Source organism: Ascaphus truei, chromosome 20, assembly GCF_040206685.1.
Source record: "Ascaphus truei isolate aAscTru1 chromosome 20, aAscTru1.hap1, whole genome shotgun sequence".
NCBI classification, from domain to species: Eukaryota; Metazoa; Chordata; class Amphibia; order Anura; family Ascaphidae; genus Ascaphus; species Ascaphus truei.
Genome location: NC_134502.1, coordinates 28,107,766 through 28,135,377, shown reverse-complemented (window position 1 = coordinate 28,135,377; position 27,612 = coordinate 28,107,766). Strand labels below are relative to the sequence as shown.

Genomic DNA, 27,612 nt, shown 5'->3' with positions numbered 1-27,612 from the left:
GGGGGAGAGGATGTGGAGTGGAGAGGAGGAGCAGTGGGGGGAGGAGGAGTGCTAAGGAATAGGGGGGGGAGTGAGAAGAGGATTGGTGTGGAAAGTGAGGGAAAAGGAGGAGTCGGGGGGGAAGTGGGGGTGAGGGGGAAGATGAGTGGGGATGAAAATGGGGGGAGTAGGATTGGTGAGGAGAGTGCGGGAGAGGAGGATTGGTGCAGAGAATGGGGGGAGAGGAGAGTGGGGGGAGAGGAGGATTGGTGCAGAGAATGGGGGAGAGTAGGATTCCTGAGGAGAGTAGGGGGAGGAAAGTGGAGAGAGGGGATTGGAGAGAGTGGGGGAGAGAGGAGAGTGGGGGAGAGAGGAGGATTGGTGAGGAGAGTAGGATTGGTGAGGAGAGTGGGGGGGGGAGAGGAGGATTGGTGAGGAGAGTAGGATTGGTGAGGAGAGTGGGGGGGAGAGGAGGATTGGTGAAGAGAGTGGGGATTGGAAAGGAGAGTTGGGGGAGAGTAGGATTGGTGAGGAGAGTGGGGGGGGGGGGAAGAGGAGGATTGGTGGGCAGGTGAGAGGAGCGGGGGGGAGAGTCGGATTGGTGAAGAGAGTGGGGATTGGAAAGGAGAGTTGGGGGAGAGGAGGATTGGTGAGGAGAGTGGAGGATGAGAGGGGGGTAGAGGATGAGTGGGGGAGAAGGAGGGGGATGGTGGGAATTGGAGATGAGAGTGAGGATGAGTGGGGGAGATGGGAGGAGGAGGGGTGTTCTCAGTATACATTATTAACCCCGCACGCCCCCAGATCCTGAAGCCGGTGGTGGAGAAGCAGAGACGGGATCGGATAAACCGGAGTCTGGAGGAGTTGAGGGTCTTATTGCTGAGACTCACCGGGAATCAGGTCAGTACCGAAACGTAGAGTTATACTGAGTATCTATTCCCTGATCATGAACACGACACGCAGTATAATGATAAAGAGTATATATACATTGATAATGAACATGCTGTGCTGTATAATGATGATGAGTATCTATACACTAATAATGAACACGATCCACCCCTGGATGAAGCCTCCCCAGTGATCCCCCAGGTCCTGCGAATACAGCCTCTCTTCTCCTCGTCACTCCCACACACTCCCTCATCCCATCCTCTCCAGCCCGTGTCTCACCACTGCTGGATGAAGTCTCCCCAGTGATCCCCCAGGTCCTGCGGTTACAGCCTCTCTTCTCCACGTCGTTCCCACACATTCCCTCATCCCATCCTCTCCAGCCTGTGTCTCCCCACTGCTGGATGAAGTCTCCCCAGTGATCCCCCAGGTCCTGCGGTTACAGCCTCTCTTCTCCACGTCGTTCCCACACATTCCCTCATCCCATCCTCCCCAGCCCGTGTCTCCCCACTGCTGGATGAAGTCTCCCCAGTGATCCCCCAGGTCCTGCGGTTACAGCCTCTCTTCTCCACGTCGCTCCCACACATTCCCTCATCATATCCTCTCCAGCCCGTGTCTCCCACTGCTGGATGAAGCCTCCCCAGTGATCTCCCAGGTCCTGCGGTTACAGCCTCTCTTCTCCACATCGCTCCCACCCACGTTCTCATCTCATCTTCCCATCTTAATTTGGGTCATCGTCTTGATCTTCTAATCTCCCTTGGAATCCAGTCGAATCAATTCTTCTAATGATATGTCCGGACCACCACCATTTTAATTCCTTCACCTATGTGATGAGGTCACAGTTTGCTCTCGAACCCATTCATTCTTTTTCCCGGCTCTCTGGGTAATACCCAGCATGCATCGCTACATACTTCTTTGCATTGTCTTAAGCTTCTGAATTATCTTCATATTTAGGGTCCAAGTTTCACATCCATACGTGAGCGCGGGCAGGATACACGGGTCACATCCATATGTGAGTACCGGCAGGATACACGGGTCACACACACTTTCCTCTTGAGGCGCAGTGGAAGGTTCCCTTGTAAGATTGTCCCGTTTCTTCCAAACGCACGACCATACCATGTTCATTCTCCTAGTGATTTCATTCAAAAGGTTCCCACCCATCGTTACTCGCCGGCCAAGGTAGACACCATCTTCCACTTCTTGTTCTCTTCCACTTATTCCGATCTTTGTAGAGTGGACACATTTGGTGAACATCACTTTGGTTTATGCTGAGGACACTTTCTTACCAGCTTCGGCACGTTCTCCGATTGTTGCTGGAGGTCGTCTGGGCGTGTGGCAAAATGAACAATGGTCATCTGCAAATCGTATTCCCCGTTGACTCTTGATTCCTTTTTTTCTTCCCAATCTAATATATCTTCAACAATCCTTCAAGTGTTGCTGGGGAAAGCTTTGGTGACACCCGGTGTCTCCCTGCCGCACTATCTTGTCTTGCGTCTATCTTGATGTCATCTAACTGATGTGGCCTTCTCATAATTTCCTTATGATATCAATGTACTCTTCCTCAACACCGTGTGCCATTCCTGTTCCTCCAGCTTCTTCTGCTCGTTCAGCTACAATGTTTACAATAGTTGGTTAAAGGGTCTCCAACCATGTCGGACCAGGCGAAGCGATGTAGCTACTCTGGGTGGACTTCTCTTCTGTTATTATGGGAGGTTCTTAATGTTGTATATATCTACACACACAAACACAAACATATTTATATGAATGAATGAATAAAATAAAGTCAGAAATAAATCACGGAGTGATTCAATATACAGGAAGGCCCCGCTACTTGGTGCCCCGCTTTTCGGCGATACGGCAGTGCCGAGAAGGGGACCGCCAAGTCCACGCATGCGCAGAATGGGCCAGTCCGGGGTCACGCATGCGCAGAAAGGAGGGGTTTCCCGATGTCACGCATGCGCAGAACGGCGCATTGCCAGTCTGCGCATGCGCACCTAACAAAAAATCGCCAGTTGCCGCTTTCTGGCGGGTCCTCAGAACAGAACCCGCCGTATTAGTGGGGCCCTGCTGTACTGATAAACGGGGTCATTTATTGGTCCATAATGCAGACAAAAGGCCCGACGTTTCGGTCCCCCCGAGGCGACCTTTCTCAAGGGTGACATAACTACTGAGAACCACGCCATTTATTTAACAAAACAGGGGGAGGAGTCAGCGTTGCTAAGCAACAACAAGTGAGTGACATTCAATGTGAAAGGTAGGGAGGGGTGACGGGGTCTTAGCAGCAGGACTGGTTACATAGTAATTACATAGTTACATTGTAGTTGCATAGTTACCTTGTAGTTGCATACAGTTCAACCTATGCTAAATGTAGACGGCAGATACTTAACCCTATATTTGTCTAATAGACAGCAGAGACAGGCTAGCAGAGGCATTGTACCTGGCTAACCACGTGTAACATGGGTACTAAGGACAGCTACTTACTGCTATGAAAGAGATCCATTCAAGGCATAACCATCTCAGAGAGAGAGTCCAGGATGTACATTTGCCACCACATCGGAAAACAAGGATGTGAAGGTTCCGTACTCGAACACACCCGACCGTTGCCGGAGCGTAGGGGGCAGTATCACCGTAAGACGTCTTATAATGAAGGCACGTATGGGGCCAACGTGTCGAATATAATAAAATAATACACAAAATATGATATGTGACATAGTTGCAGAGCGCTGTTAGCCAAGCACGGCCTTACAAACCGCTGTACACCTGGTATATAATACCCACATAATAACAAGACCCAGAGAGAGACTATGCAACAGGGAGTTGTGATACTGAGTGGGGACCAGACCAGGGTGATACTGCGTTGTGGGATCGGCACACGTTGAGGTATATTATAGACCTCTGTAACAGGGACTTATCCCTGTTGAAGAAACTATCTCTACAATCCAGCAGGGATCTGGTTAAGTGCGGCAGGCGATTAACCAGACTCCACCTGGCCAATGAAGCCGGTAAGAAAAGCCTCCTGTTCGAAACAGGAGAGAGATTCCTGAGTTCACAATTGGGCTGAGAGCAGAGAAGCCTGCACACTGACACTGTCTTGAGCACAAACGCTGTGCTGAGATCAGGACACCCAGACACCTATATTTCCTGGACACTGAGGACCCAGGAACCTGCCAGAGACTGACATGGAGGGCCACCTGCTTAAGGTACCTCCTGAGACTTCGGGGTGATGGGCTGGTAATGGGAATATTACCTGCAGATAGGGTCTGGGGAAGTAAGTTATCCCTTACACAGGGATAGGGGTTTATTATTTTGTTGTTTTCTGTATGTTTTGCCTGGATAAAGGAACCGGCTCAGTAAAGCCAAGATATATAATTTCACCCTAAAACAGTCTCCATTTGCGTACCTCTGCACACATCTCTTACAGGAACTCACTAAGGAGAGAATCTCTATCATAAGAGTAGCAGAGGTCGGACAGAGGATATTGTCCACACTGTTAGTATAAGAATGTACCTGGTCTCAGGTCAGGGGAGCATGTATGTATGTGTTTATTTATTTATATAGCGCCATTAGTGTACATAGCGCGTTACAGCAGTAATATATGTGACAATCATATAAATAATAAATAATATAAATAACACGCAAAGGGGAGAAGCGCTTCAGACATAAAAGTAACATTTGGGAAGAGGAGTCCCTGCCCCGAAGAGCTTACACTCTAATTGGTAGGTAGGAAGGACGTACAGAGGCAGTAGGACGGTGTTCTGGTAAGTGCATCTGCAGGGGGAGCTTTATGTATGAGCTTTATGTATGAGGTGGAAATTCAGCCATAAAGCTACTCATATGCTTCGTTAAGCAGGTGTGTTTTGAGTTGGGTCTTAAAAGCGGATAGAGTGGGTGCTAGTTGGATTTTGAGGGGAAGGACATTCAAGAGGTGTGGGGCAGTCAGTGAGAAAGGTTTAAGATAGGAGAGGGCTTTAGATACCAAAGGAGTCGAGAAGACATCCTTGAGCAGAACGCAAGAGTCGGGATGGTGCATAGCGAGAATGTCAGAGCAGCAATGTACTATCATGGTACATGTAAACAAAGAAATGGTTAATCTTAAGACGAAACATCATGTAGGGAGCACGGTCCCCACAGTACTGAACCCGTATCAGATGTTTCAAGTCAAAGTGTAACATCCATAATAAAAATCCCAGGAAACATAGCATGCCATATTTCTGAAATATCCAGAACGAGAAGGAAGGCGCTCGGATCACAGAGACGGTTCAGTGTTGGTCAAATCCAAGGTTGTCCCAACATGGTGGCAGTATCCCTGCTCTCAGATGAATCAACACCAGCCTTGGTATAATGGAGGAGTATATGGACCTGGAATGTTGAGTAATTAATTAGTACACAACGTGTAAAAGGAAGAAGAAGAATTGTTGTACACTATGTAAACCCAGTACTACCATACTGGTCTCAATGGCAGACACTGGGAAACACATGCCAGACCTGGTAACCATAGTCAGAGACCCAGATAAGGACAAAGTAAGAGAACATTTTGGTATTCAGTGGGGACAGGGCCGAGGCTACATATAGTCACCGGAGTACAGTGCTCAGTCAGAAGATGTTATTCACACTGTACTGTAGGTATAGTGATGAACCAAGTATCGGGTCAGAGGACCGTAAGGTGTGCAGGGTATCACGATATAGAAAAGTACCCAACACCGCACATAAAATTATAACAGGAACGTGGATAAGCCGTATCAAAGAATCACAAGAACAGGTATAACCCGAGAGCCATTGTATGTAGGTCCAGCAGGGGACTGACCCAGTGTCAAATGCCTGAAGGATCAAAAAATAGAGGAAGAGGCTCCAGACAGTCTCAAATCATGCTCACAAGAAGCAGACAAGGCTAACTTCATCATTTAACCCACAAGGAGCTCTGGTTTTAAGATTAAAGATCCAGGAGGCTTCCCCTTGGGGTAGCATAGTATCATGGCTGTCTCCTCTATTAGGCTTTGTGACATGAACAATTGACGTAAACAGAAAGCAGATAGTTGATGTCCAGACTCCATGAAATGCTTTGCAAACTGTCTGTGGCTTGAGATCAAGTTGTCGTGAGGTGACCTGCAGGGCTAGCATAATGGCTGACCAATGCTGTGAAACGCGTTGGTTGAGTTTCCGTTTGGTGTACGCAATATATATAAGATCACATGGACACTTTATCAAATAGGCGACATAAGTTGAATCATAGGTGAGTCTGTATTTAATGTCCCATCATTTGTCCTGTGTGAGGGCGATTGAATGAGGATCCAGTAATGAGGGATTTACAATGAGCACTCCCGGAGCGTTTATATGCTCCCTTGTGCAAAGTAAGACAGTTGGTAGCAGAGCTAGGGGCCCCAGAGTCCAGGTCACTTTTGACCAGCCAATCCCTGAGGCTTTTGCCTCTTTTTATAGCAGAATCTTGGTTTCGATGTAACACTTGAACCAATAATAGGGTCACTGCTGATGATGCACCAGAAGCCCTCGAACATGTGCTGGTCACAAAGACATTGTCCGGTTCGATCGTATTTTTAGGTTTTGATATAAGCAGTTCTTTGTTCTAATAACAAGGCTTTTGTACTACTTCATTAACCTCTGCATCCAAATATCCTCTCTCTAAAAAAATGTTTAGACCATAATTGACCAAAAAACATGGCCATAATTGCTGGTTCAATCTTGGGCAATGCTGACTACTCAGATAAAATTAAGTTCTATACACAAAAGACACTAGATGGCGCTCAACACTTATAAACAAACATGCAGTGATTAAAGTGATACTATAATAATATACAACATAAAGTGCAATGAGTGTTATAGGAAAAAACTCAAACCCTGAATGGACTGTTTCAATTGTCCACAAGAAAGCACAATATAGAGGAAATCAGGGGAGCATCATTACCTATAGGAAAAAATAAATACAACCATAGTGCAAAAAGTAATAACAAAATACACTAAAATGGCAGATCTCTCTCAAGAGAAAAAAGACGCTAGATGGTAACACTGTAACCACAGGCTAGCGGCAAGGAGCAGGAGGAGAGTGCGTCCAGGACAGAGACACAGAGTCAAAAGATAAAATGCCAAACTTTATCCGACAATGATAAAATTGGAGGCTTACGAGATATCAGATGTTTAACAGCATTGGTGTATGGTAAAGTTGTTCGCCGAGTCGCGTTCTCGGAATCCCCGTACACTGCTGCCGCATCCACCGATCTCCGACCTCCGATCTGCTGGAGCCGATACGTCACATCCGGTTCTTTCAAATCGTATGGAAGACGCCACCGGAGCTTCACAGCAGTCTCTCCCTCTGGATCTAACACTGGGGGGTTACGCTCTATGCATTTCGCCGTGCGTGATGACGTCATCACGCACGGCGAAATGCATAGAGCGTAACCCCCCAGTGTTAGATCCAGAGGGAGAGACTGCTGTGAAGCTCCGGTGGCGTCTTCCATACGATTTGAAAGAACCGGATGTGACGTATCGGCTCCAGCAGATCGGAGGTCGGAGATCGGTGGATGCGGCAGCAGTGTACGGGGATTCCGAGAACGCGACTCGGCGAACAACTTTACCATACACCAATGCTGTTAAACATCTGATATCTCGTAAGCCTCCAATTTTATCATTGTCGGATAAAGTTTGGCATTTTATCTTTTGACTCTGTGTCTCTGTCCTGGACGCACTCTCCTCCTGCTCCTTGCCGCTAGCCTGTGGTTACAGTGTTACCATCTAGCGTCTTTTTTCTCTTGAGAGAGATCTGCCATTTTAGTGTATTTTGTTATTACTTTTTGCACTATGGTTGTATTTATTTTTTCCTATAGGTAATGATGCTCCCCTGATTTCCTCTAAAATTAAGTTCTATGTCAGATATATTGATGATGTTTTTTTCTCCCTCTGGGATGGCCCTGAATTGTGATCCTTCAGGCTTTTGACACTGGGTAAGTCTTCTGCTGGATCCATATACAATGGCTCTCGGGTTACACCTGTTCTAGTGATGCTTTGATACGGCCTATCCACGTTTCTGTTATATTATGCACGTGCTATCCCCTCCACACCTTACGGTCCTCTGACCTGATACCTAGTTTACCACTAGACCTACACAGGCAGTCCTCGATTATCCAACAGAATCCGTTCTGGAAGTCGCGTTGGATAGCGAAACCGTTATAAAATGAGTCCCATGTTAATCAGTGGCGATGAGCGTAGGATAACGCATTCCGTGCCCAAAAACGGCCCTTGGGGTTGCGTTGGATATGCCATTCGTTGTAAAGTGAAACGTTGGATAGCGAGGACTACCTGCAGTGAGATTTGAGAATAGTGCAGCTGACCCTACACTCCAGCAACGGCTGTTGTGGTCAAGTATTAAACCTTCAGGGACTTCTGTGAATGTTATCTGTATTTTCCTTTATTGTGGCAAATGTATATCCTGGCCTCTCTCTGAGATGGTTATGCCTTGAATGGATCTCTTTCATAGCAGTAAGTAGCTGTCCTTAGTACCCTGAGGACATCCATGTCCATCGTGTGTCTGATAGTTATTTACTCCTAGAATACTATACTGATTGCCGTGGGGGCGAACTTGTTTAATATAACTGCCCCCGTGTTACTACAGCTGGGTCCGCGTCGCTGAAATGGGAATTTACCCATTGAATTTAAAACTATAATACCTGGACTCCGTGTCGATGGGTTTTCTATGGGGTGTAATTATGTGGACGCTGAGACATAGTTACATAGTTACATAGTAGTCACATAGTTACATAGTTACATAGTAGTCACATAGTCACATAGTTTCATAGTAGATGATGTTGAATAAAGACGTACGTCCATCAAGTTCAACCTATGCTAAATTTAGACGACAGATACTTTATCCTATATCAGTACTGAGACACTCTCGGTTTGCTCGGTACGGCCGTTACCTTGTGTATGCATGTTACATGCGGTCACCCAGTTATACCGCCTCTGCGAGCCTGTCTCTGCTTTCTATTATACACTTAGGCCTCGGACATGGTCAGCGCTTGTGCGCTGACCCGTGCTGAGGCGCGCTTACGCTCGGCACTTAGCCCCTGCAGCCGCAATGAGAGCGGCTTTAGCAGGGGCTCGCTTACGCTTACGCGCGCGTGCGGAAGCGTAAGTCTTAGCAAAATGTAAAATTTTCGCGCTTGCCGGAGCGCAGGGCCGGTCACGTGAGCGGTTCGCCTAATGAGGGCGAACCAGCTCCGTGACGTCACTGGCCCGCCCCCCCCCCCCCCGACATGCCCCCGACGGGGCGCGGTCTAAGGCACCCGCTTTCTCTCAGCCTCCGCGCGCCTCAGCACGCAATCATTAACCATGGACGCAGCCTTAAGCTCACTGTTTTGACATTAATCTGATTTTTGAGGAAAGGCTAGCTAAATTTGCATTAGAAAAAAAGGCGTCTTAAGAGGGGATATGATAACTATATACAAAATATATTCGGGGACAGTACAAGGAGCTTTCACAAGAACTATTCATCCCAAGGTTGGAGGAAAGGGAGATTTCACCTGCAACAAAGGAAAGGGTTCTTTACAGTAAGGGCAGTTACAGCGCGGGATCTTTCTTCTTCTTACATCTGTGTTACACTCCTGGAATATTCTGTAAATCGGTATCGCAGACCTGGGGAGGAGAGGAGAACTCTCGGGCGCTGGTCTGATAATATTTTAGTAATAATCCCCAAAGAGCAGGGCATTACTGGTCAATTATGCCCTGGCTGGAAAGAGTTGTAGGCCTGAGGTGAAGCCAGGGCATTATTGGCCAGTAATGCCCTGTTCTGAGGGGATTATTACTATTATAGGCTAAATGTAGGCTTATTTCATAAATGGACACTTTTGTGTAGTTATATAGATTTTTTTAATTAAAATAAAATTGTACGCACATTAAACTAAGCACTTCTACATACACTTACACTGCAGCTATCTATAGCTATAGACACACACACCCACACAGCTGTGCTCCCACTCTATAACTACACACACACACACACACACTGTGCAGCCTCCACAAACTCTGCAGCCCTCCTGTGTACACACAAACACACACTCTGCAGCTCCACACAAACACACACAGCACACTGCAGCTCTACATACACACAAAATCTGCAGACAGATCTACACACACAAACAAACTCGATTGACAGACACACACACAAACTCTGCAGACAGACACAAACACTACTGCTACACACACACAAACTGCAGTTATACACACATATACATTGCAGCTACACACACACACACACACACACACACACACACACAACTGTCCCTCCACTCTATAAATACACACACTGTGCAGCCTCCCCACAAACTCACAAACTGCAGCTTACAAGAAACTGCAGATAGACACAAACTGCTGATACACACACACACACACACACACACACACACACCACAGCTCTACACACACACACGCACCAAACTGCAGCTCTACACACACCACACTGCAGGTCTACACACAGACACACAACACACACTCTGCAGACAGACACACAAACACACACACACTCGACAGACACACACACACACACACTCTGCAGACACACACACACTCTGCAGACACACACACACTCTCTGCAGACACACACACACACACTCTGCAGACACACACACACACACACTCTGCAGACACACACACACACACTCTGCAGACACACACACACTCTGCAGGCACACACACAAACAATCTGCAGGCACAGACACACACACACATTGCAGACACAGACAGACACACACTCTGCAGACACAGACACACACACACTCACTGCAGAGACACACACACACACACACACACTCACTGCAGGCAGACACACACTCAGTGCAGACACACTCACTGCAGACACACACACTTTGCAGACAGACACACACAAACGCACACACACTTTGCAGACAGACAGACACACACTCGCGCTCTGCAGGCACGGAAGAAGTGGGAGGAGTCACTGCCTGGCTGCTGCCTCCTGTCCAATCACGTTCCCTGTCTGAGAGCAGCTCTGACAAAGGAAATCTGATTGGCTGGAAATAAACACTTGGCACCTAAATTCCAGGCCATTACTGAAGGGATAGTGCCCGGAATGTTAACCAATCAGAGAGCAGGGATCTCAATAATGCCCGGAATGTAACAGCTTCAGCATATAATTATTGTTAGTCCGAATAAAAAAAGGTTCAGTACTCATTTACTCTGCACTATCGCAACTGGACTAACACAGCTATTTCATATATATATATATATATATATATATATACAGTGGTCGACAAATCACCCAAAAATCTACTCGCCGGACAAAAAATCTTCTCGCCACCTAGTACCACACGTGTGCTGCTTGGGCCAATAGGAGCTCGCCACGATGTTAAATCCACTCGCCCGAGGCGAGCAAATGTATAGGTTTGTCGAACACTGTATATATATATATATATATATATGTAAAATGGTTTTTGAGGCAAAAAGTGACACTGTGTGCTCATTTGCATGTCATTTCCCAGAATCCCTTGCTGCAGTGGAAGTGCTGTATGCTGGGTGACAATGGAAGACATGCAGATGAGCATACAGTTGTATTTGCATATATATATATATATATATATATATATATATATATAGTGGTTGACAAATCACCCAAAAATCACCAATCACCCAAAAATCTACTCGTCGAACCAAAAAATCTACTCGCCACCTAGTCCCACCCCCAATACCGCCATGCTTGGGCGGCCATGAGGAGGTCGCCACGGGGTCAAATCCAGTCGCCACGGGCCTGTAGGTGAATGGATTTGGCGAACACTGTATATATATATATATATATATTTATATATATAATATATATATATATATACATACCCACATATATAAATACATAAACATAGATAGATAATAATATATGGATATAATATTGTTCTGTAAATGTCTGTTTTTCCTTTCCTCGCTCAGAAACTCCACAATCCCAAGATGGAGAAGGCGGAGATTTTGGAAATAGCGGTGACTTACATCAGGAACCGGAGCGGTGTGAAAACGCACGGTAAAAAATCCCACTCCCCTTATAACAAGAGCAGATTTACGCGGGGCAGTAGCAGAAGCTGTTAGCGAAAACTATGTAGACGCATACATATGCTGTGTTAACAATGTGCGTAAATGTGTGTGGATGTGTATATGTGTGTGTGTGTATATACATACATATTCATCCAAGAGTTCTCAAGGAGTTAAGTTCTGTAATAGCCAAAACATAACATTTAACATTCAAGGACTCCATTTCCACAGGCTCAGTACCACAAGATTGGCGTAAAGCAGATGTGGTGCCTATGTTTAAAAAGGGAGCTAGATCACAACCGGGGAATTACAGACCTGTAAGCCTGACTTCCATAGCGGGGAAGCTACTTGAAGGTTTAATACGGGATAATATTCAGGAATTCCTAATGGAAAACAAAATTACTAGTAATAGTCAGCATAGATTTATGAAGGATAGATCTTGCCAAACTAACCTTATTTGTTTCTTTGAGGAGGTAAGTAGGAATTTAGACCAGGGTAATGCCGTTGATGTGGTCTACTTAGATTTTGCAAAGGCTTTTGATACGGTTTCACACAAGAGGTGGGTGTACAAAATAAAGCAAATTGGACTCTGAAAACTGGTTAAAGGACAGACAACAGAGGGTTGTCCTAAATGGAACTTATTCAGGTTGGGCTAAAGTCGTGAGTGGAGTACCTCAGGGATCGGTACTGGGACCCCTGCTTTTTAACTTGTTTATTAATGACCTTGAGGTTGGCATCGAGAGCAAAGTCTCCATCTTTGCTGATGACACTAAATTGTGTAAGGTAATAGAATCAGAGCAGGATGTAATTTCTCTTTAGAAGGACTTGGAGAGACTGGAAACGTGGGCAGGTAAATGGCAGATGAGGTTTAATACAGCTAAATGTAAGGTTATGCATTTGGGATGCAAGAATAAACAGGCGACTTACAAATGAAATGGGGATAAATTGGGGGAATCCTTGATGGAGAAGGCTTTAGGAGTGCTTGTAGACCGCAGGCTTAGCAATAGTGCCCAAAGTCATGCAGTAGCTGCAAAGGCAAACAAGATCTTATCTTGCATCAAACGGGCAATGGATGGATGGGAAGTAAACATAATTATGCCCCTTTATAAAGCATTAGTAAGACAACACCTTGAATATGGAGTACAATTTTGGGCACCAATCCTAAGAAAAGACATTATGGAACTAGAGAGAGTGCAGAGAAGAGCCACCAAATTAATAAAGGGGATGGACATTCTAACTTATGAGGAGAGACTAGCTAAATTAGATTTATTTACATTAGAAAACAGGCATCTATGAGGGGATATGATAACTATATACGGGGGGAGTACAAGGAGCTTTCTACATAACTATTCATCCCACGGCAGTACAAAGGACTCGGGGCCATCCCTTAAGGTTGGAGGAAAGGAGATTTCACCAGCAACAAAGGAAAGGGTTCTTTACAGTAAGGGCAGTTACAGTGTGGGATTCATTACCCAGGGAGACTGTGTTGGCAGATACAATAGATTTGTTCAATAAAAGGTTGGACATCTTTTTAGAAAGGAAAGGTGTACAGGGATATACCAAATAAGTAAACACGGGAAGGATGTTGATCCAGGCAGTAATCTGATTACCAATTCATTAGCAATAGTGCCCAAAGTCAGGCAGTAGCTGCAAAGATAAACAAGATCTTATCTTGCATTAAACGGGAAATAGATGGAAGGGAACTAAACATAATTATGCCCCTTTATAAAGCGTTAGTAAGACCAATTCTTGGAGTCAGGAAGGAATTTATTTTTCCCCTTATGAGATATCATTGGATGATGTGACACTGGGGTTTGGTGTTTGCCTTCCACTGGATCAATAAGTAAGTATAGATATAGGATAAAGTATCTGTCATCTAAATTTAGCATAGGTCGAACTTGAGGGACGGAAGTCTTTTTTGTCAACCTCATCTACTATGTAACTACAATACTATGTAACTATGTAATCATGTAACTATGTAACTATGTAATATATATATATATATATATATATATATATAACGAAAAAAGACAAAGAAGCGCCTGCTACATAGCATAACTCTGTATAAAATAAATGTAATGTTGACATTACGGTGTATTGGACCTGCACAACCCAGGAGGGTTAAAGACACGAGTGTTTGAGAGGTAATCTCTGTGTGGATAACGCCACCAGGTAGGAGTCGGGGTACGAATCTGTACATCCGGGCGCTTGGGGAGCGGATCGTGTACAGGCAGTCCTCGTTTTACAACGCTTCGCTTTACAACGAATGGCTTATCCAACGCTGTGCAATGCATACCTGTGTTCATTTTTACAACGCCAAAACGGCTTATCCAACGCTCTTACGACGCTTTGCAACGTTGTGTGTGTGTGTGTGTGTGTATATATATATATATATATATATATATATACACATACACATAAACAACGTTGCAAAGCGTCGTAAGAGCGTGTATATATATATATATATATATAATATTATACTATATAATATATTATTTATTATGTTATATTATATATATATATATATATATGTATATATATATATATATATATATATATATATATATATATATATATATATATATATATATATATATATATATATATATATATATATGCCACAATTATTAAGGTTATGGTGGGTAAAAAAAGTAACAAAAACCCTCCACAGTAAAGCATAAAGCAACTGTAAATATACAGTAATATTTACAGTTGCTATATATATATATAATACAGTATATATACAATATATAATATATTATTTATTATGTTATATTATATATATAATACAGTATATACACTATAATTTATGTGAGTGCTGCATATCTTATTGCCTGCATAAAATATTTGGTGTATTTTAGTGTTAAGAATGCCTTCAGGAACGGAACCTTTCATTTAAACAGTGTTCCTATGGGGAAACGCGTTTCGCTTTGCAACGTTTCGCTATCCAACGCCATTTTGAGTAACGCATTGTGTTGGATAACCGAGGACTGCCTGTATTCCGTCGGTTCCTGCCTCAGAATGAATCCGCCTTCCGAAGTCCATCCCCTGAGGAAGTCACTCACGTGCCGAAATGCGCCGGGACTTTCGCTGCCGCGGTGACGTCATCACATGTGCGGAGACTCCGCGCGGTCTCTTCCCTGCATGTGAGCAGCTGATCAGGGACGCCGGGCTGTGATACACAAAAAACGCATGGTGCAGGACTAAAGGGTGCTTATCCGCCATTTCTTCATCGTAAGGAGGGCTCATTCTGAGGCAGGAACCGATGGACTCAGTCTCTCAGACCTGGTCAGGGTGCTGGGTGGGCTCAGTCTCTCAGACCTGGTCAGGGTGCTGGGTGGGCTCAGTCTCTCAGACCTGCTCAGGGTGCTGGGTCGGTGCAGGCTGGGCTCAGTTTCTCAGACCTGGTCAGGGTGCTGGGTCAGTGCAGGCTGGGCTCAGTCTCTCAGACCTGGTCAGGGTGCTGGGTCCGTGCAGACTGGGCTCAGTCTCTCACACCGTGTCAGGGTGCTGGGTCGGTGCAGGCTGGGCTCAGTCTCAGACCTGGTATGGGTGCTGGGTGGGTGCAGGCTGGGCTCAGTCTCTCAGACCGTATCAGGGTGATGGGTCAGTGTAGGCTGGGCTCAGTCTCTCAGCCCTGGTCAGGATGCTGGGTCGGTGCAGGCTGGGCTCAGTCTCTCAGACCTGGTCAGGGTGCTGGGTGCAGGCTGGGCTCAGTCTCTCAGACCTGCTCAGGGTGCTGGGTCGGTGCAGGCTGGGCTCAGTCTCTCAGACCTGGTCAGGGTGCTGGGTCAGTGCAGGCTGGGCTCAGTCTCAGACCTGGTCAGGGTGCTGGGTCAGTGCAGGCTGGGCTCAGTCTCTCACACCGTGTCAGGGTGCTGGGTCGGTGCAGGCTGGGCTCAGTCTCTCAGACCTGGTCAGGGTGCTGGGTCAGTGCAGGCTGGGCTCAGTCTCAGACCTGGTCAGGGTGCTGGGTCGGTGCAGGCTGGGCTCAGTCTCTCACACCTGGTCAGGGTGCTGGGTCAGTGCAGGCTGGGCTCAGTCTCTCACACCGTGTCAGGGGTGCTGGGTCAGTGCAGGCTGGGCTCAATCTCTTAGACCTGGTCAGGGTGCTGGGTCAGTGCAGACTGGGCTCAGTCTCTCACACCGTGTCAGGGTGCTGGGTGAGTGCAGGCTGGGCTCAGTTTCTCACACCTGGTCAGGGTGCTGGGTGGGTGCAGGCTGGGCTCAGTCTCTCACACCGTATCAGGGTGCTGGGTCGGTGCAGGCTGGGCTCAATCTCTCAGACCTGGTCAGGGTGCTGGGTCAGTGCAGGCTAGGCTCAGTCTCAGACCTGGTATGGGTGCTGGGTGGGTGCAGGCTGGGCTCAGTCTCTCAGACCGTATCAGGGTGCTGGGTCCGTGCAGGCGGGGCTCAGTCTCTCAGACCTGGTCAGGGTGCTGGGTCGGTGCAGGCTGGGCTCAGTCTCTCAGCCCTGGTCAGGGTGCTGGGTCCGTGCAGGCGGGGCTCAGTCTCAGACCGTGTCAGGGTGCTGGGTCGGTGCAGGCTGGGCTCAGTCTCTCAGACCTGGTCAGGGTGCTGGGTCGGTGCAGGCTGGGCTCAGTCTCAGACCTGGTCAGGGTGCTGGGTGGGTGCAGGATGGGCTCAGTCTCTCACACCTGGTCAGGGTGCTGGGTGGGTGCAGGCTGGCTCAGTGTCTCAGACCTGGTCAGGGTGCTGGGTCAATGCAGGCTGGGCTCAGTCTCTCACACCTGGTCAGGGTGCTGGGTCAGTGCAGGCTGGGCTCAGTCTCTCAGACACGGTCAGGGTGCTGGGTCAATGCAGGCTGGGTTCAGTCTCTCAGACCTGGTCAGGGTGCTGGGTGGGTGCAGGCTGGGCTCAGTCTCTCAGACCTCGTCAGGGTGCTGGGTCAGTGCAGGCCAGGCTCAGTCTGAGACCTGGTCAGGGTGCTGGGTCAGTGCAGGCTGGGCTCAATCTCTCAGACCCGGTCAGGGTGCTAGGTGAGTGCAGGCTGGGCTCAGTCTCTCACACCGTATCAGGGTGCTGGGTTAGTGCAGACTGGGTTCAGTCTCTCAGACCTGGTCAGGGTGCTGGGTCAGTGCAGGCTGGGCTCAATCTCTCAGACACGGTCAGGGTGCTGGGTCAGTGCACGCTGGGCTCAGTCTCTCAGACGTGGTCAGGGTGCTGGGTCAGTGCAGGCTGGGCTCAGTCTCTCACACCTGGTCAGGGTGCTGGGTCGGTGCAGGCTGGGCTCAGTCTCTCAGACCTGGTCAGGGTGCTGGGTCGGTGCAGGCTGGGTTCAGTCTCTCAGACCAGGTCAGGGTGCTGGGTCGGTGCAGGCTGGGCTCAATCTCTCAGACCCGGTCAGGGTGCTGGGTCAGTGCACGCTGGGCTCAGTCTCTCAGACGTGGTCAGGGTGCTGGGTCAGTGCAGGCTGGGTTCAGTCTCTCAGACCAGGTCAGGGTGCTGGGTCGGTGCAGGCTGGGCTCAATCTCTCAGACCTGGTCAGGGTGCTGGGTCAGTGCAGGCTAGGCTCAGTGTCTCAGACCTGGTCAGTGTGCTGGGTGGGGGCAGGCTGGGCTCAGTCTCTCAGACCTGGTCAGGGTGCTGGGTCAGTGCAGGCTGGGCTCAGTCTCTCACACCTGGTCAGGGTGCTGGGTCAGTGCAGGCTGGGCTCGGTCTCTCAGACCTGGTCAGGGTGCTGGGTCAGTGCAGGCTGGGCTCAGTCTCTCAGACCTGCTCAGGGTGCTGGGTCAGTGCAGGTTGGGCTCAGTCTCAGACCTGGTCAGGGTGCTGGGTCGGTGCAGGCTCGGCTCAGTCTCTCAGACCTGGTCAGGGTGCTGGGTCGGTGCAGGCTGGGCTCAGTCTCTCAGACCTGGTCAGGGTGCTGGGTCAGTGCAGGCTAGGCTCAGTCTCAGACCTGGTATGGGTGCTGGGTGGGTGCAGGCTGGGCTCAGTCTCTCAGACCGTATCAGGGTGATGGGTCAGTGTAGGCTGGGCTCAGTCTCTCAGACCTGGTCAGGGTGCTGGGTCAGTGCAGGCTGTGCTCAGTCTCTCAGACCTGGTCAGGGTGATGGGTCAGTGCAGGCTGGGCTCAGTCTCTCACACCTGGTCAGGGTGCTGGGTCGGTGCAGGCTGGGCTCAGTCTCTCACACCGTATCAGGGTGCTGGGTCGGTGCAGGCTGGGCTCAATCTCTCAGACCTGGTCAGGGTGCTGGGTCAGTGCAGGCTAGGCTCAGTCTCTCAGACCTGGTCAGGGTGCTGGGTGGGTGCAGGCTAGGCTCAGTCTCTCAGACCGTATCAGGGTGATGGGTCAGTGTATGCTGGGCTCAGTCTCTCAGACCTGGTCAGGGTGCTGGGTCAGTGCAGGCTGGGCTCAGTCTCTCAGACCTGGTCAGGGTGCTGGGTGGGTGCAGGCTGGGCTCAGTCTCTCAGACCTGGTCAGGGTGCTGGGTCAGTGCAGGCTGGGCTCAGTCTCTCAGACCTGGTCAGGGTAATGGGTCAGTGCAGGCTGGGCTCAGTCTCTCAGACCTGGTCAGGGTGCTGGGTCGGTGCAGGCTGGGCTCAGTCTCAGACCTGGTCAGGGTGCTGGGTCGGTGCAGGCTGGGCTCAGTCTCTCAGACCTGGTCAGGGTGCTGGGTCGGTGCAGGCTGGGCTCAGTCTCTCAGACCTGGTCAGGGTGCTGGGTCGGTGCAAGATGGGCTCAGTCTCTCAGACGTGGTCAGGGTGCTGGGTCGGTGCAGGCTGGGCTCAGTCTCTCACACCTGGTCAGTGCATGCTGAGTGTAGATATGCTGATGGAATAAGGATGAGCGTCAGGAACGTTATAGTCCAAACAGGAGCTTTATTAACAGCAGTTGATAACGCTCTTCACATCTAGTCACACGACTCTATTAACATTCATTGACAGTGGTTGACAAATCACCAAAAAATCTACTCGCCACACAAAAAAATCTACTCGCCACCTAGTACCAAACGTGTGCTGCTTGGGCCAATATGTACTCGCCCGGGGGTTAAATCCACTCGCCCGGGGCGAGCAAATGTATAGGTTTGTCGAACACTGTTCATTGATATATTTACAGTTTGTACTAGTTGCTTCTTCCCTAGGTACCCTCCTCTTCACTCTCTAGGGAGGTACTGTGGCTTGTTTCTCTTTGGGTTAGCTAAACCGGCCCTCTTCTGTATGGCGCCCGACATGTCCCATAACTAGTGATCCCCTTGTGGACTTTGCCCGACATTCTTTCTCCTTGGGATCAATATCCCGGTACTCTACTCTGGCTGCCACCTCCTGGAAGACTGGGTCTGTTAGCTACGAACCTTCCAATTGGACCAATCCGACTGCCCTAAAATTCCAATACGGGGAACCCTTTTGGGCATAGGCTTCCTCGTATCTTTTCCCTAACTACAAAACAGCAAATGGGGACAGATCAATCCCAGTACACATGTCTATAAAGGAAATATTTCCATTATTAATAGTGAGGCTCATCCAACTACCACTCCCAGGAACCTCATTCTAGAACCTTTGAACTTTCTACATAAACCCCAATAGCGACGTCAGTGGCCACCAAGCATACAGTAGATGTGGCCACTTTTGTGCCAGATCACTTCTATACCATGTGAGGGGAAGGGGATGTTACTCTGCCTGAGCCCACACAGTTAACCCAACCCATTAAGGCTATTAACCCCTTGCACCAACTAGTAGTCCTTATGGGGGTGGGGGGGCTACATATAGATAAATACTTCACCCAAACCAGGTCCAATGAAGAAAGACTCAGCACTGCAGAAACGGTAATCCACAAGGATTTGTACTTGAACATACACAATAACCCAACATTTCGGTCCCACTACGGCACCTTCCTCAGGGTAGTGTATAAACAGGGCCGCAGACAGGTGACGAGCAGGTACTAGTACACCAGGGCCCCCCCAGAAGTTGAGCCTGGCAAACCCCCAGTGCTCCTGTTCTTTCTCGTCCTCCTTTCCATAACTTGACCGAGCTCTTGAATACAGTTGACCTCTTACTGATGCTGTGCTCTTTCCATTATTTAAACCATGGCTTTGGGTTATGTGTGTATGTGTGTATCATCACATTTTAAGTTATGGTGGGTGAAAAAGGCAACAAAAGCTCCACCCTATAGTATATACCAAATAAGCCTATCACGGGAGACCAGACATTTCCACCTTTTGTTTTTACCAGGATCATACATTGAACAAAACAAGTAAATGAAATAAATTCTAAGATTTATTCACAGGAAAATGCAGACACACAATGTTACACAAACTACATAAGAAACTGCGGGTGAAAACTATACTCTCCTAGGTGCAGGGGCTCCTAAATCCCAAAGATTACCCTGACAGGGAGCTAGCCTGAAATGTCCTGGAACTGAAATCAGCCTGCAGTTCCAGACGCCACCACTCCCCTCTCTCCAGGGGACTGGAATTTACTGGCTGGACTGGGTGCTTAGAATCTTTTGTTGCTCTATGTTTATGAAGTAGTGTAAATACTATGTTATTTATTTGCGTAGTATTAGGACATTGGGTATATTACATTTCACCACATCTCATACGTGTTGTCTCGGCTGTAAGAGACGCCCTCTTATCACATTGGAGGTAGGTCTTAATGAGACTGCCTCCCAACTCCCCAGTGAGTGAGGCTGAATCCCCACCCCTTTCCCCCAATGAGTGAGACTTTCTCCCCACCTCCTTCCCCCCAGTTAGTGAGACTGCCTCATCCCCTTCCCTCAATGAGTGAGACTGCCTCACCCCTTCCCTCAATGAGTGAGAATGCCTCACCCTCTTCCAAAATGAGTGAGACTGCATATCCCCTTCCCTCAATGAGTGAGACTGACAGATGTTCCCTCAATGAGTGAGACTGCCTCACCCCTTCCCTCAATGAGTGAGACTGCCTTATCCCCATCCTTCAATGAGTGAGACCGACTGATGTTCCCTCAATGAGTGAGACAGACTGACGTTCTCCCAATGAGTGAGACTGCCTCATCCCCTTCCTTCAATGAGTTAGACCGACTGACGTTCTCCCAATGAGTGAGACTGCCTCATCCCCTTCCCTCAATGAGTGAGACCGACTGACGTTCTCCCAATGAGTGAGACTGCCTCATCCCCTTCCCTCAATGAGTGAGACCAACAGATGTTCCCTCAATGAGTAAGACTGCCTCACCCCTTCCCTCAATGAGTGAGACTGCCTTATCCCCATCCTTCAATGAGTGAGACTGCCTCACCCCCTTCCCTCAATGAGTAAGACTACCTCCTCCCAATCCCTCAATGAGTGAGACCGACTGATGTTCCCTCAATGAGTGAGACCGACTGACATTCTCCCAATGAGTGAGACTGCCTATCCCCTTCCCTCAATGAGTGAGACCGACTGACGTTCTCCCAATGAGTGAGAGTGCCTATCCCCTTCCCTCAATGAGTGAGACCGACTGACGTTCTCCCAATGAGTGAGGCTGCCTCATCCCCTTCCCTCAATGAGTGAGACTGACTGACGTTCTCCAAATGAGTGAGACTGCCTCATCCCCTTCCCTCAATGAGTGAATCTGCCTCAACCATCCTACTTCCAATAAGTGGGCGAGTGAGACTGCCCTACCTCCAACACATGAGACTGCTTTTCACTATGTGAGTCTTCCTTCTAATGAGACTCCCTCCCAATGAGTAAGACTGCTCTTCACCAATTGAGTCTGACTGAGACTGCCCTCCCACTCACCCAAACACCTTCCTCGGATCTTTAATCTTTTCTACCTTTGTCGCCCAGGTCAGCATCGATGGGAGTCTCCTGAGGATAAGTTCTACCTCTTAGGTTTCAAAGACTGCCTGCATCGTACCGATGACTTTATCAATGACAACAGCTCAACGGCCAGGTCCCGGCTCCTTGACCAGCTACACTCCCACCTTCATCACTGCCAACTTTCACCGATACAGCACAACCTCTACAACTTTGGAATCCACGATGGTCAAGCAGAAGAAGACTTGTCTCCCAACTGGAATGAGCTCCATCCAACCATGGACTCCTCTAGCTCAAAAGAGGATCTGAGCCCCTGTTCCCCTTCCTACCTCCAGAGCTCCTTCCTCTTCAGCCCCGAGATGGGGTGCCCACCAGGCTGGCTGGCATCCACCCCCAAACACCTGAGATGTCCGGTAGAGCATGACCATCCTCCAACATACTTGTGGAGGCCGTGGACGTAGGACATTTATGGAGAGGGAAGAATGAACAGTATGCGCTGTATAATGATGCCGAGTGTCTAAAGACTGATAATGAACATGCTGCGCTGTATAAGGATACTGAGTATCTATACACTGATAATGAACATGCAGCGCTGTATAAGGATACTGAGTATCTATACACTGATAATGAACACGCTGTCCTGTGTAATGATGCTGAGTATCTATACGCTGATAATGAATACACCTCACTGTGTAATGATACTGAGTATCTCTACACATTCATATATACATATGTGTCTGTATATACTTATTTACATACAGTATCTGTATGTGTCCTGTCTGTTATGCATATATTTGTCGTGTTAATTTAAGAAATCTTGCTAAAATATTTTTTTATACTATCTGAATTTCTATTCTGTGTATTTATTGCTGCTATACCATATTTTAACTTTTTGAAAACCTGTAGTTGCTTTTTCAATAAAAAAATCTGTTTCTTCAATGTATTGTATCTTTTCGTATTATTTTATTTACATTGCATTCAATTATACTTAAAATTAATTACATGAGTATGTTAGTGTGTGTGTATAGATATAGATATGAGAAGAGATGCAACTGCCAGTTGTAAACTGCTTGCCAAGGAAAATGTGTGACCATCTCGCGGTAACTAGTGAGATGGTCCACAGCAGGCTGTAATGGCCCATCGGATTAACACAGTGGGGGTCCCTGCATTTGAATGGGACCTGGTAGGATTCACCCAGCATGAGTCCCATTCAAATGCCGAGACCCCCACTGTGTTAATCCGATGGGCCATTAGTCTGGCCTCAGGAATCTCACAGCGTGGGATGGGTTTAAGTGCAGAATTGTCAAGGCAGGCAGTCTCCAACCTGCAGTCGCAGCTGTATCCTTCCCTCAAATCATTATCTCACTGCCTCAAGGTCCCGGAACAGTGGTAGCGGGTGATCAGGAAGATGTATAGTGGCCATATATCAGGAAAATATTACATCCATATATATACGATGTCCAGACATATAGTCCCATGTTCTTGGGTATTGTGACCACCTATTGTATAAGGGGCATAATAATCGGTAGCAGTCCTATAACATTATAAATCAAAAAATAATAAAATTGTATTAATAAACTCAATAGCAATGAAAAAACGTGAACAGATATATACAGTGCAAGGCTAAAGTCCCCAATTGAGTGAAAAGGGTTACATTAAGTGAAGAGGGTTACATAGTTACATTAAGGGAAGAGGGTTACATAGTTACATTAAGTGAGCAGGGTTACATAGTTACATTAAGTGAGAAGGGTTATATAGTTACATTAAGTGAAAGGGGTTACATAGTTACATTATGTGAAGAGGGTTACATTAAGTGAAGAGGGTTACATAGTTACATTAAGTGAAGAGGGTTACATTAAGTGAAGATGGTTACATAGTTACATTAAGTGAAGAGGGTTACAGTTACATTAAGTGAAAGGGTTACATAGTTACATTAAGTGAAGAGGGTTACATTAAGTGAAGAGGGTTACATAGTTACATTAAGTGAGCAGGGTTACATAGTTACATTAAGTGAACAGGGTTACATAGTTACATTAAGTGAAAAGGGTTACATAGTTACATTAAGTGAAGAGGGTTACATTAAGTGAAGAGGGTTACATAGTTACATTAAGTGAGCAGGGTTACATAGTTACATTAAGTGCACAGGGTTACATAGTTACATTAAGTGAGCAGGGTTACATAGTTACATTAAGTGAGCAGGGTTACATAGTTACATTAAGTGAGAAAGGTTACATAGTTACATTAAGTCAGAAAGGTTACATAGTTACATTAAGTGAGCAGGGTTACATAGTTACATTAAGTGAGCAGGGTTACATAGTTACATTAAGTGATCAGGGTTACATAGTTACATTAAGTGAGCAGGGTTACATATTTACATTAAGTGAGCAGGGTTACATAGTTACATTGTGATCAGGGTTACATAGTTACATTAAGTGAGCAGGGTTACATAGTTACATTAAGTGAGCAGGGTTACATAGTTACATTAAGTGATCAGGGTTACATAGTTACATTAAGTGAGCAGGGTTACATAGTTACATTAAGTGATCAGGGTTACATAGTTACATTAAGTGAGCAGGGTTACATAGTTACATTAAGTGAGCAGGGTTACATAGTTACATTAAGTAAGCAGGGTTATACAGTACAGTACTGAGTACACTATACTGTATACAAGACATTGCATGAAAAATAACACACCGCTGTAGCTCTTTGTGTCTAATATATAGGAGCAAAAAAAATTTTAAATAGTGACTAAGCGGCTTATTATTGATAATTATTGATCATTAATTGAAAAAATAAAGAAATATTGATCCACAAAAAAACCTCGACTCTGGTGGGACTCGAACCCACAACCTTTGAATCGCTTCAACATCTAGAAGTCCAATGCGCTATCCATTGCGCCACAGAGCCAGTGTATGAGACAGCATGCCCAGTGCCTATGTGTGTGTGTGAGACAGGCTGCCCAGTGCCTGTGCCTGTGCGTGTGCGTGTGCGTGACAGGCTGCCCAGTATCTATGTGAGTGTGTGAGACAGGCTGCCCAGTATCTATGTGAGTGTGTGAGACAGGCTGCCCAGTATCTATGTGAGTGTGTGAGACAGGCTGCCCAGTATCTATGTGAGTGTGTGTGACAGGCTGCCCCGTGCCTATGTGAGTGTGTGTGTGTGTGTGTGTGTGTGTGTGTGTGTGTGTGTGTGTGTGTGTGTGTGTGTGTGTGTGTGTGTGTGTGTGTGTGTGTGTGTGTGTGTGTGTGTGTGTGTGTGTGTGTGTGTGTGTGTGTGTGTGTGTGTGTGTGTGAGACAGGCTGCCCAGTATCTATGGGAGTGTGTGAGACAGGCTGCCCAGTATCTATGTGAGTGTGTGAGACAGGCTGCCCAGTATCTATGTGAGTGTGTGTGAGACAGGCTGCCCAGTATCTATGTGAGTGTGTGAGACAGGCTGCCCAGTATCTATGTGAGTGTGTGTGAGACAGGCTGCCCAGTATCTATGTGAGTGTGTGTGAGACAGGCTGCCCAGTATCTATGTGACTGTGTGTGAGACAGGCTGCCCAGTATCTATGTGAGTGTGTGTGAGACAGGCTGCCCAGTATCTATGTGACTGTGTGAGACAGGCTGCTCAGTATCTATGTGAGTGTGTGTGAGACAGGCTGCCCAGTATCTATGTGAGTGTGTGAGACAGGCTGCTCAGTATCTATGTGAGTGTGTGTGAGACAGGCTGCCCAGTATCTATGTGAGTGTGTGAGACAGGCTGCCCAGTATCTATGTGAGTGTGTGAGACAGGCTGCCCAGTATCTATGTGAGTGTGTGTGAGACAGGCTGCCCAGTATCTATGTGAGTGTGTGTGAGACATGCTGCCCAGTATCTATGTGAGTGTGTGAGACAGGCTGCCCAGTATCTATGTGAGTGTGTGTGAGACAGGCTGCCCAGTATCTATGTGAGTGTGTGAGACAGGCTGCCCAGTATCTATGTGAGTGTGTGTGAGACAGGCTGCCCAGTATCTATGTGACTGTGTGTGAGACAGGCTGCCCAGTATCTATGTGAGTGTGTGAGACAGGCTGCCCAGTATCTATGTGAGTGTGTGTGAGACAGGCTGCCCAGTATCTATGTGAGTGTGTGAGACAGGCTGCCCAGTATCTATGTGAGTGTGTGTGAGACAGGCTGCCCAGTATCTATGTGACTGTGTGTGAGACAGGCTGCCCAGTATCTATGTGAGTGTGTGAGACAGGCTGCCCAGTATCTATGTGAGTGTGTGTGAGACAGGCTGCCCAGTATCTATGTGAGTGTGTGAGACAGGCTGCCCAGTATCTATGTGAGCGTGTGTGAGACAGGCTGCCCAGTATCTATGTGAGTGTGTGAGACAGGCTGCCCAGTATCTATGTGAGTGTTGGAGACAGGCTGCCCAGTGCCTATGTGAGTGTGTGAGACAGGCTGCCCAGTATCTATGTGAGTGTGTGAGACAGGCTGCCCAGTATCTATGTGAGTGTGTGAGACAGGCAGCCCAGTATCTATGTGAGTGTGTGAGACAGGCTGCCCAGTATCTATGTGAGTGTGTGAGACAGGCTGCCCAGTATCTATGTGAGTGTGTGAGACAGGCTGCCCAGTATCTATGTGACTGTGTGAGACAGGCTGCCCAGTGCCTATGTGACTGTGTGTGAGACAGACTGCCCAGTATCTATGTGAGTGTATGTGAGACAGGCTGCCCAGTATCTATGTGAGTGTGTGTGAGACAGGCTGCCCAGTATCTATGTGAGTGTGTGAGACAGGCTGCCCAGTATCTATGTGAGTGTTGGAGACAGGCTGCCCAGTGCCTATGTGAGTGTGTGAGACAGGCTGCCCAGTATCTATGTGAGTGTGTGAGACAGGCTGCCCAGTATCTATGTGAGTGTGTGAGACAGGCTGCCCAGTATCTATGTGAGTGTGTGAGACAGGCTGCCCAGTATCTATGTGAGTGTGTGAGACAGGCTGCCCAGTATCTATGTGTCTGTGTGTGAGACAGGCTGCCCAGTATCTGTGTGAGTGTGTGTGAGACAGGCTGCCCAGTATCTGTGTGAGTGTGTGTGAGACAGGCTGCCCAGTATCTATGTGAGTGTGTGTGACACAGGCTGCCCCGTGCCTATGTGAGTGTGTGAGACAGGCTGCCCAGTATCTATGTGAGTGTGTGTGAGACAGGCTGCCCAGTATCTATGTGACTGTGTGAGACAGGCTGCCCAGTATCTATGTGAGTGTTGGAGACAGGCTGCCCAGTATCTATGTGAGTGTGTGAGACAGGCTGCCCAGTATCTATGTGAGTGTTGGAGACAGGCTGCCCAGTATCTATGTGACTGTGTGAGACAGGCTGCCCAGTACCTATGTGAGTGTGTGAGACAGGCTGCCCAGTGCCTATGTGAGTGTGTGAGACAGGCTGCCCAGTATCTATGTGAGTGTGTGAGACAGGCTGCCCAGTATCTATGTGAGTGTGTGAGACAGGCTGCCCAGTATCTATGTGAGTGTGTGAGACAGGCTGCCCAGTATCTATGTGAGTGTGTGAGACAGGGTCCCTCTCCTCTCTCTTCCTCTCTCCCCTGTTCCCTCCCTCTCGCTCTATATCCCTTCATCTCATTCTCCTCCCCCCCTCTCCTCCTCTCCCCCCCCCCCCGCCTCCCTCTCCTCCTCTCCCCCCCCCCCCCTTCCTCTCCTCCTATCCTTCTCTCTCTTTCTCTCTCCCCTGTTCCTTCCCTCCCTCTCCTTCTCTCCCCCCTCCCTCTATATATATCTTTCTATAGGGGGAGAGAGAAAGGGGGGAGAAAGAGAGAAAGACGGAGAGGGAGAGGGGGGGGGAGAAAGAGGGACAGAGGGGGGGGGGAGAAAGAGGGACAGAGGGGGGGGGGAGAAAGAGGGACAGAGGGGGGGGGGAAAGAGGGACAGAGGGGGAGAAAAGGAAAGAGGGGGAGAAAGAGAGAAAGAGGGGAGAGAAAGAGGGAGAGGGACAGAGGGGGGGGGAGAAAGAGG

At 47.9% G+C, this 27,612-nt stretch overlaps 1 protein-coding gene and 1 non-coding gene across 2 annotated transcripts; one reads left to right on the top strand and one right to left on the bottom strand.

Annotated features, from left to right (window-relative positions):
* The first annotated feature begins 722 nt into the window (after positions 1–722).
* Positions 723–22,497, top strand: LOC142471397 (uncharacterized). Its single transcript, XM_075578203.1, has 3 exons — positions 723–876; positions 11,803–11,890; positions 21,661–22,497. Exons 1-3 carry the CDS (start codon positions 727–729, stop codon positions 22,089–22,091), a joined length of 669 nt encoding a protein of 222 aa, XP_075434318.1. The 5' UTR covers positions 723–726; the 3' UTR covers positions 22,092–22,497.
* A 1,955-nt stretch (positions 22,498–24,452) lies between these two features.
* Positions 24,453–24,537, bottom strand: TRNAR-UCU (transfer RNA arginine (anticodon UCU)). The gene is given in 2 exon segments: positions 24,453–24,488; positions 24,501–24,537. It is a non-coding gene; the product is annotated as a tRNA-Arg (tRNA).
* Positions 24,538–27,612: the final 3,075 nt, after the last annotated feature.

Excerpts from the sequence above, each read along its gene's own strand:
- LOC142471397 (XM_075578203.1), top strand. The coding sequence starts at position 727 with ATGGGAGGAGGAGGGGTGTTCTCAGTATACATTATTAACCCCGCACGC. Across the intron at positions 877-11,802 it reads TGAGACTCACCGGGAATCAG|AAACTCCACAATCCCAAGAT; the intron begins GTCAGTACCGAA and ends TTCCTCGCTCAG. Across the intron at positions 11,891-21,660 it reads GAGCGGTGTGAAAACGCACG|GTCAGCATCGATGGGAGTCT; the intron begins GTAAAAAATCCC and ends TTTGTCGCCCAG.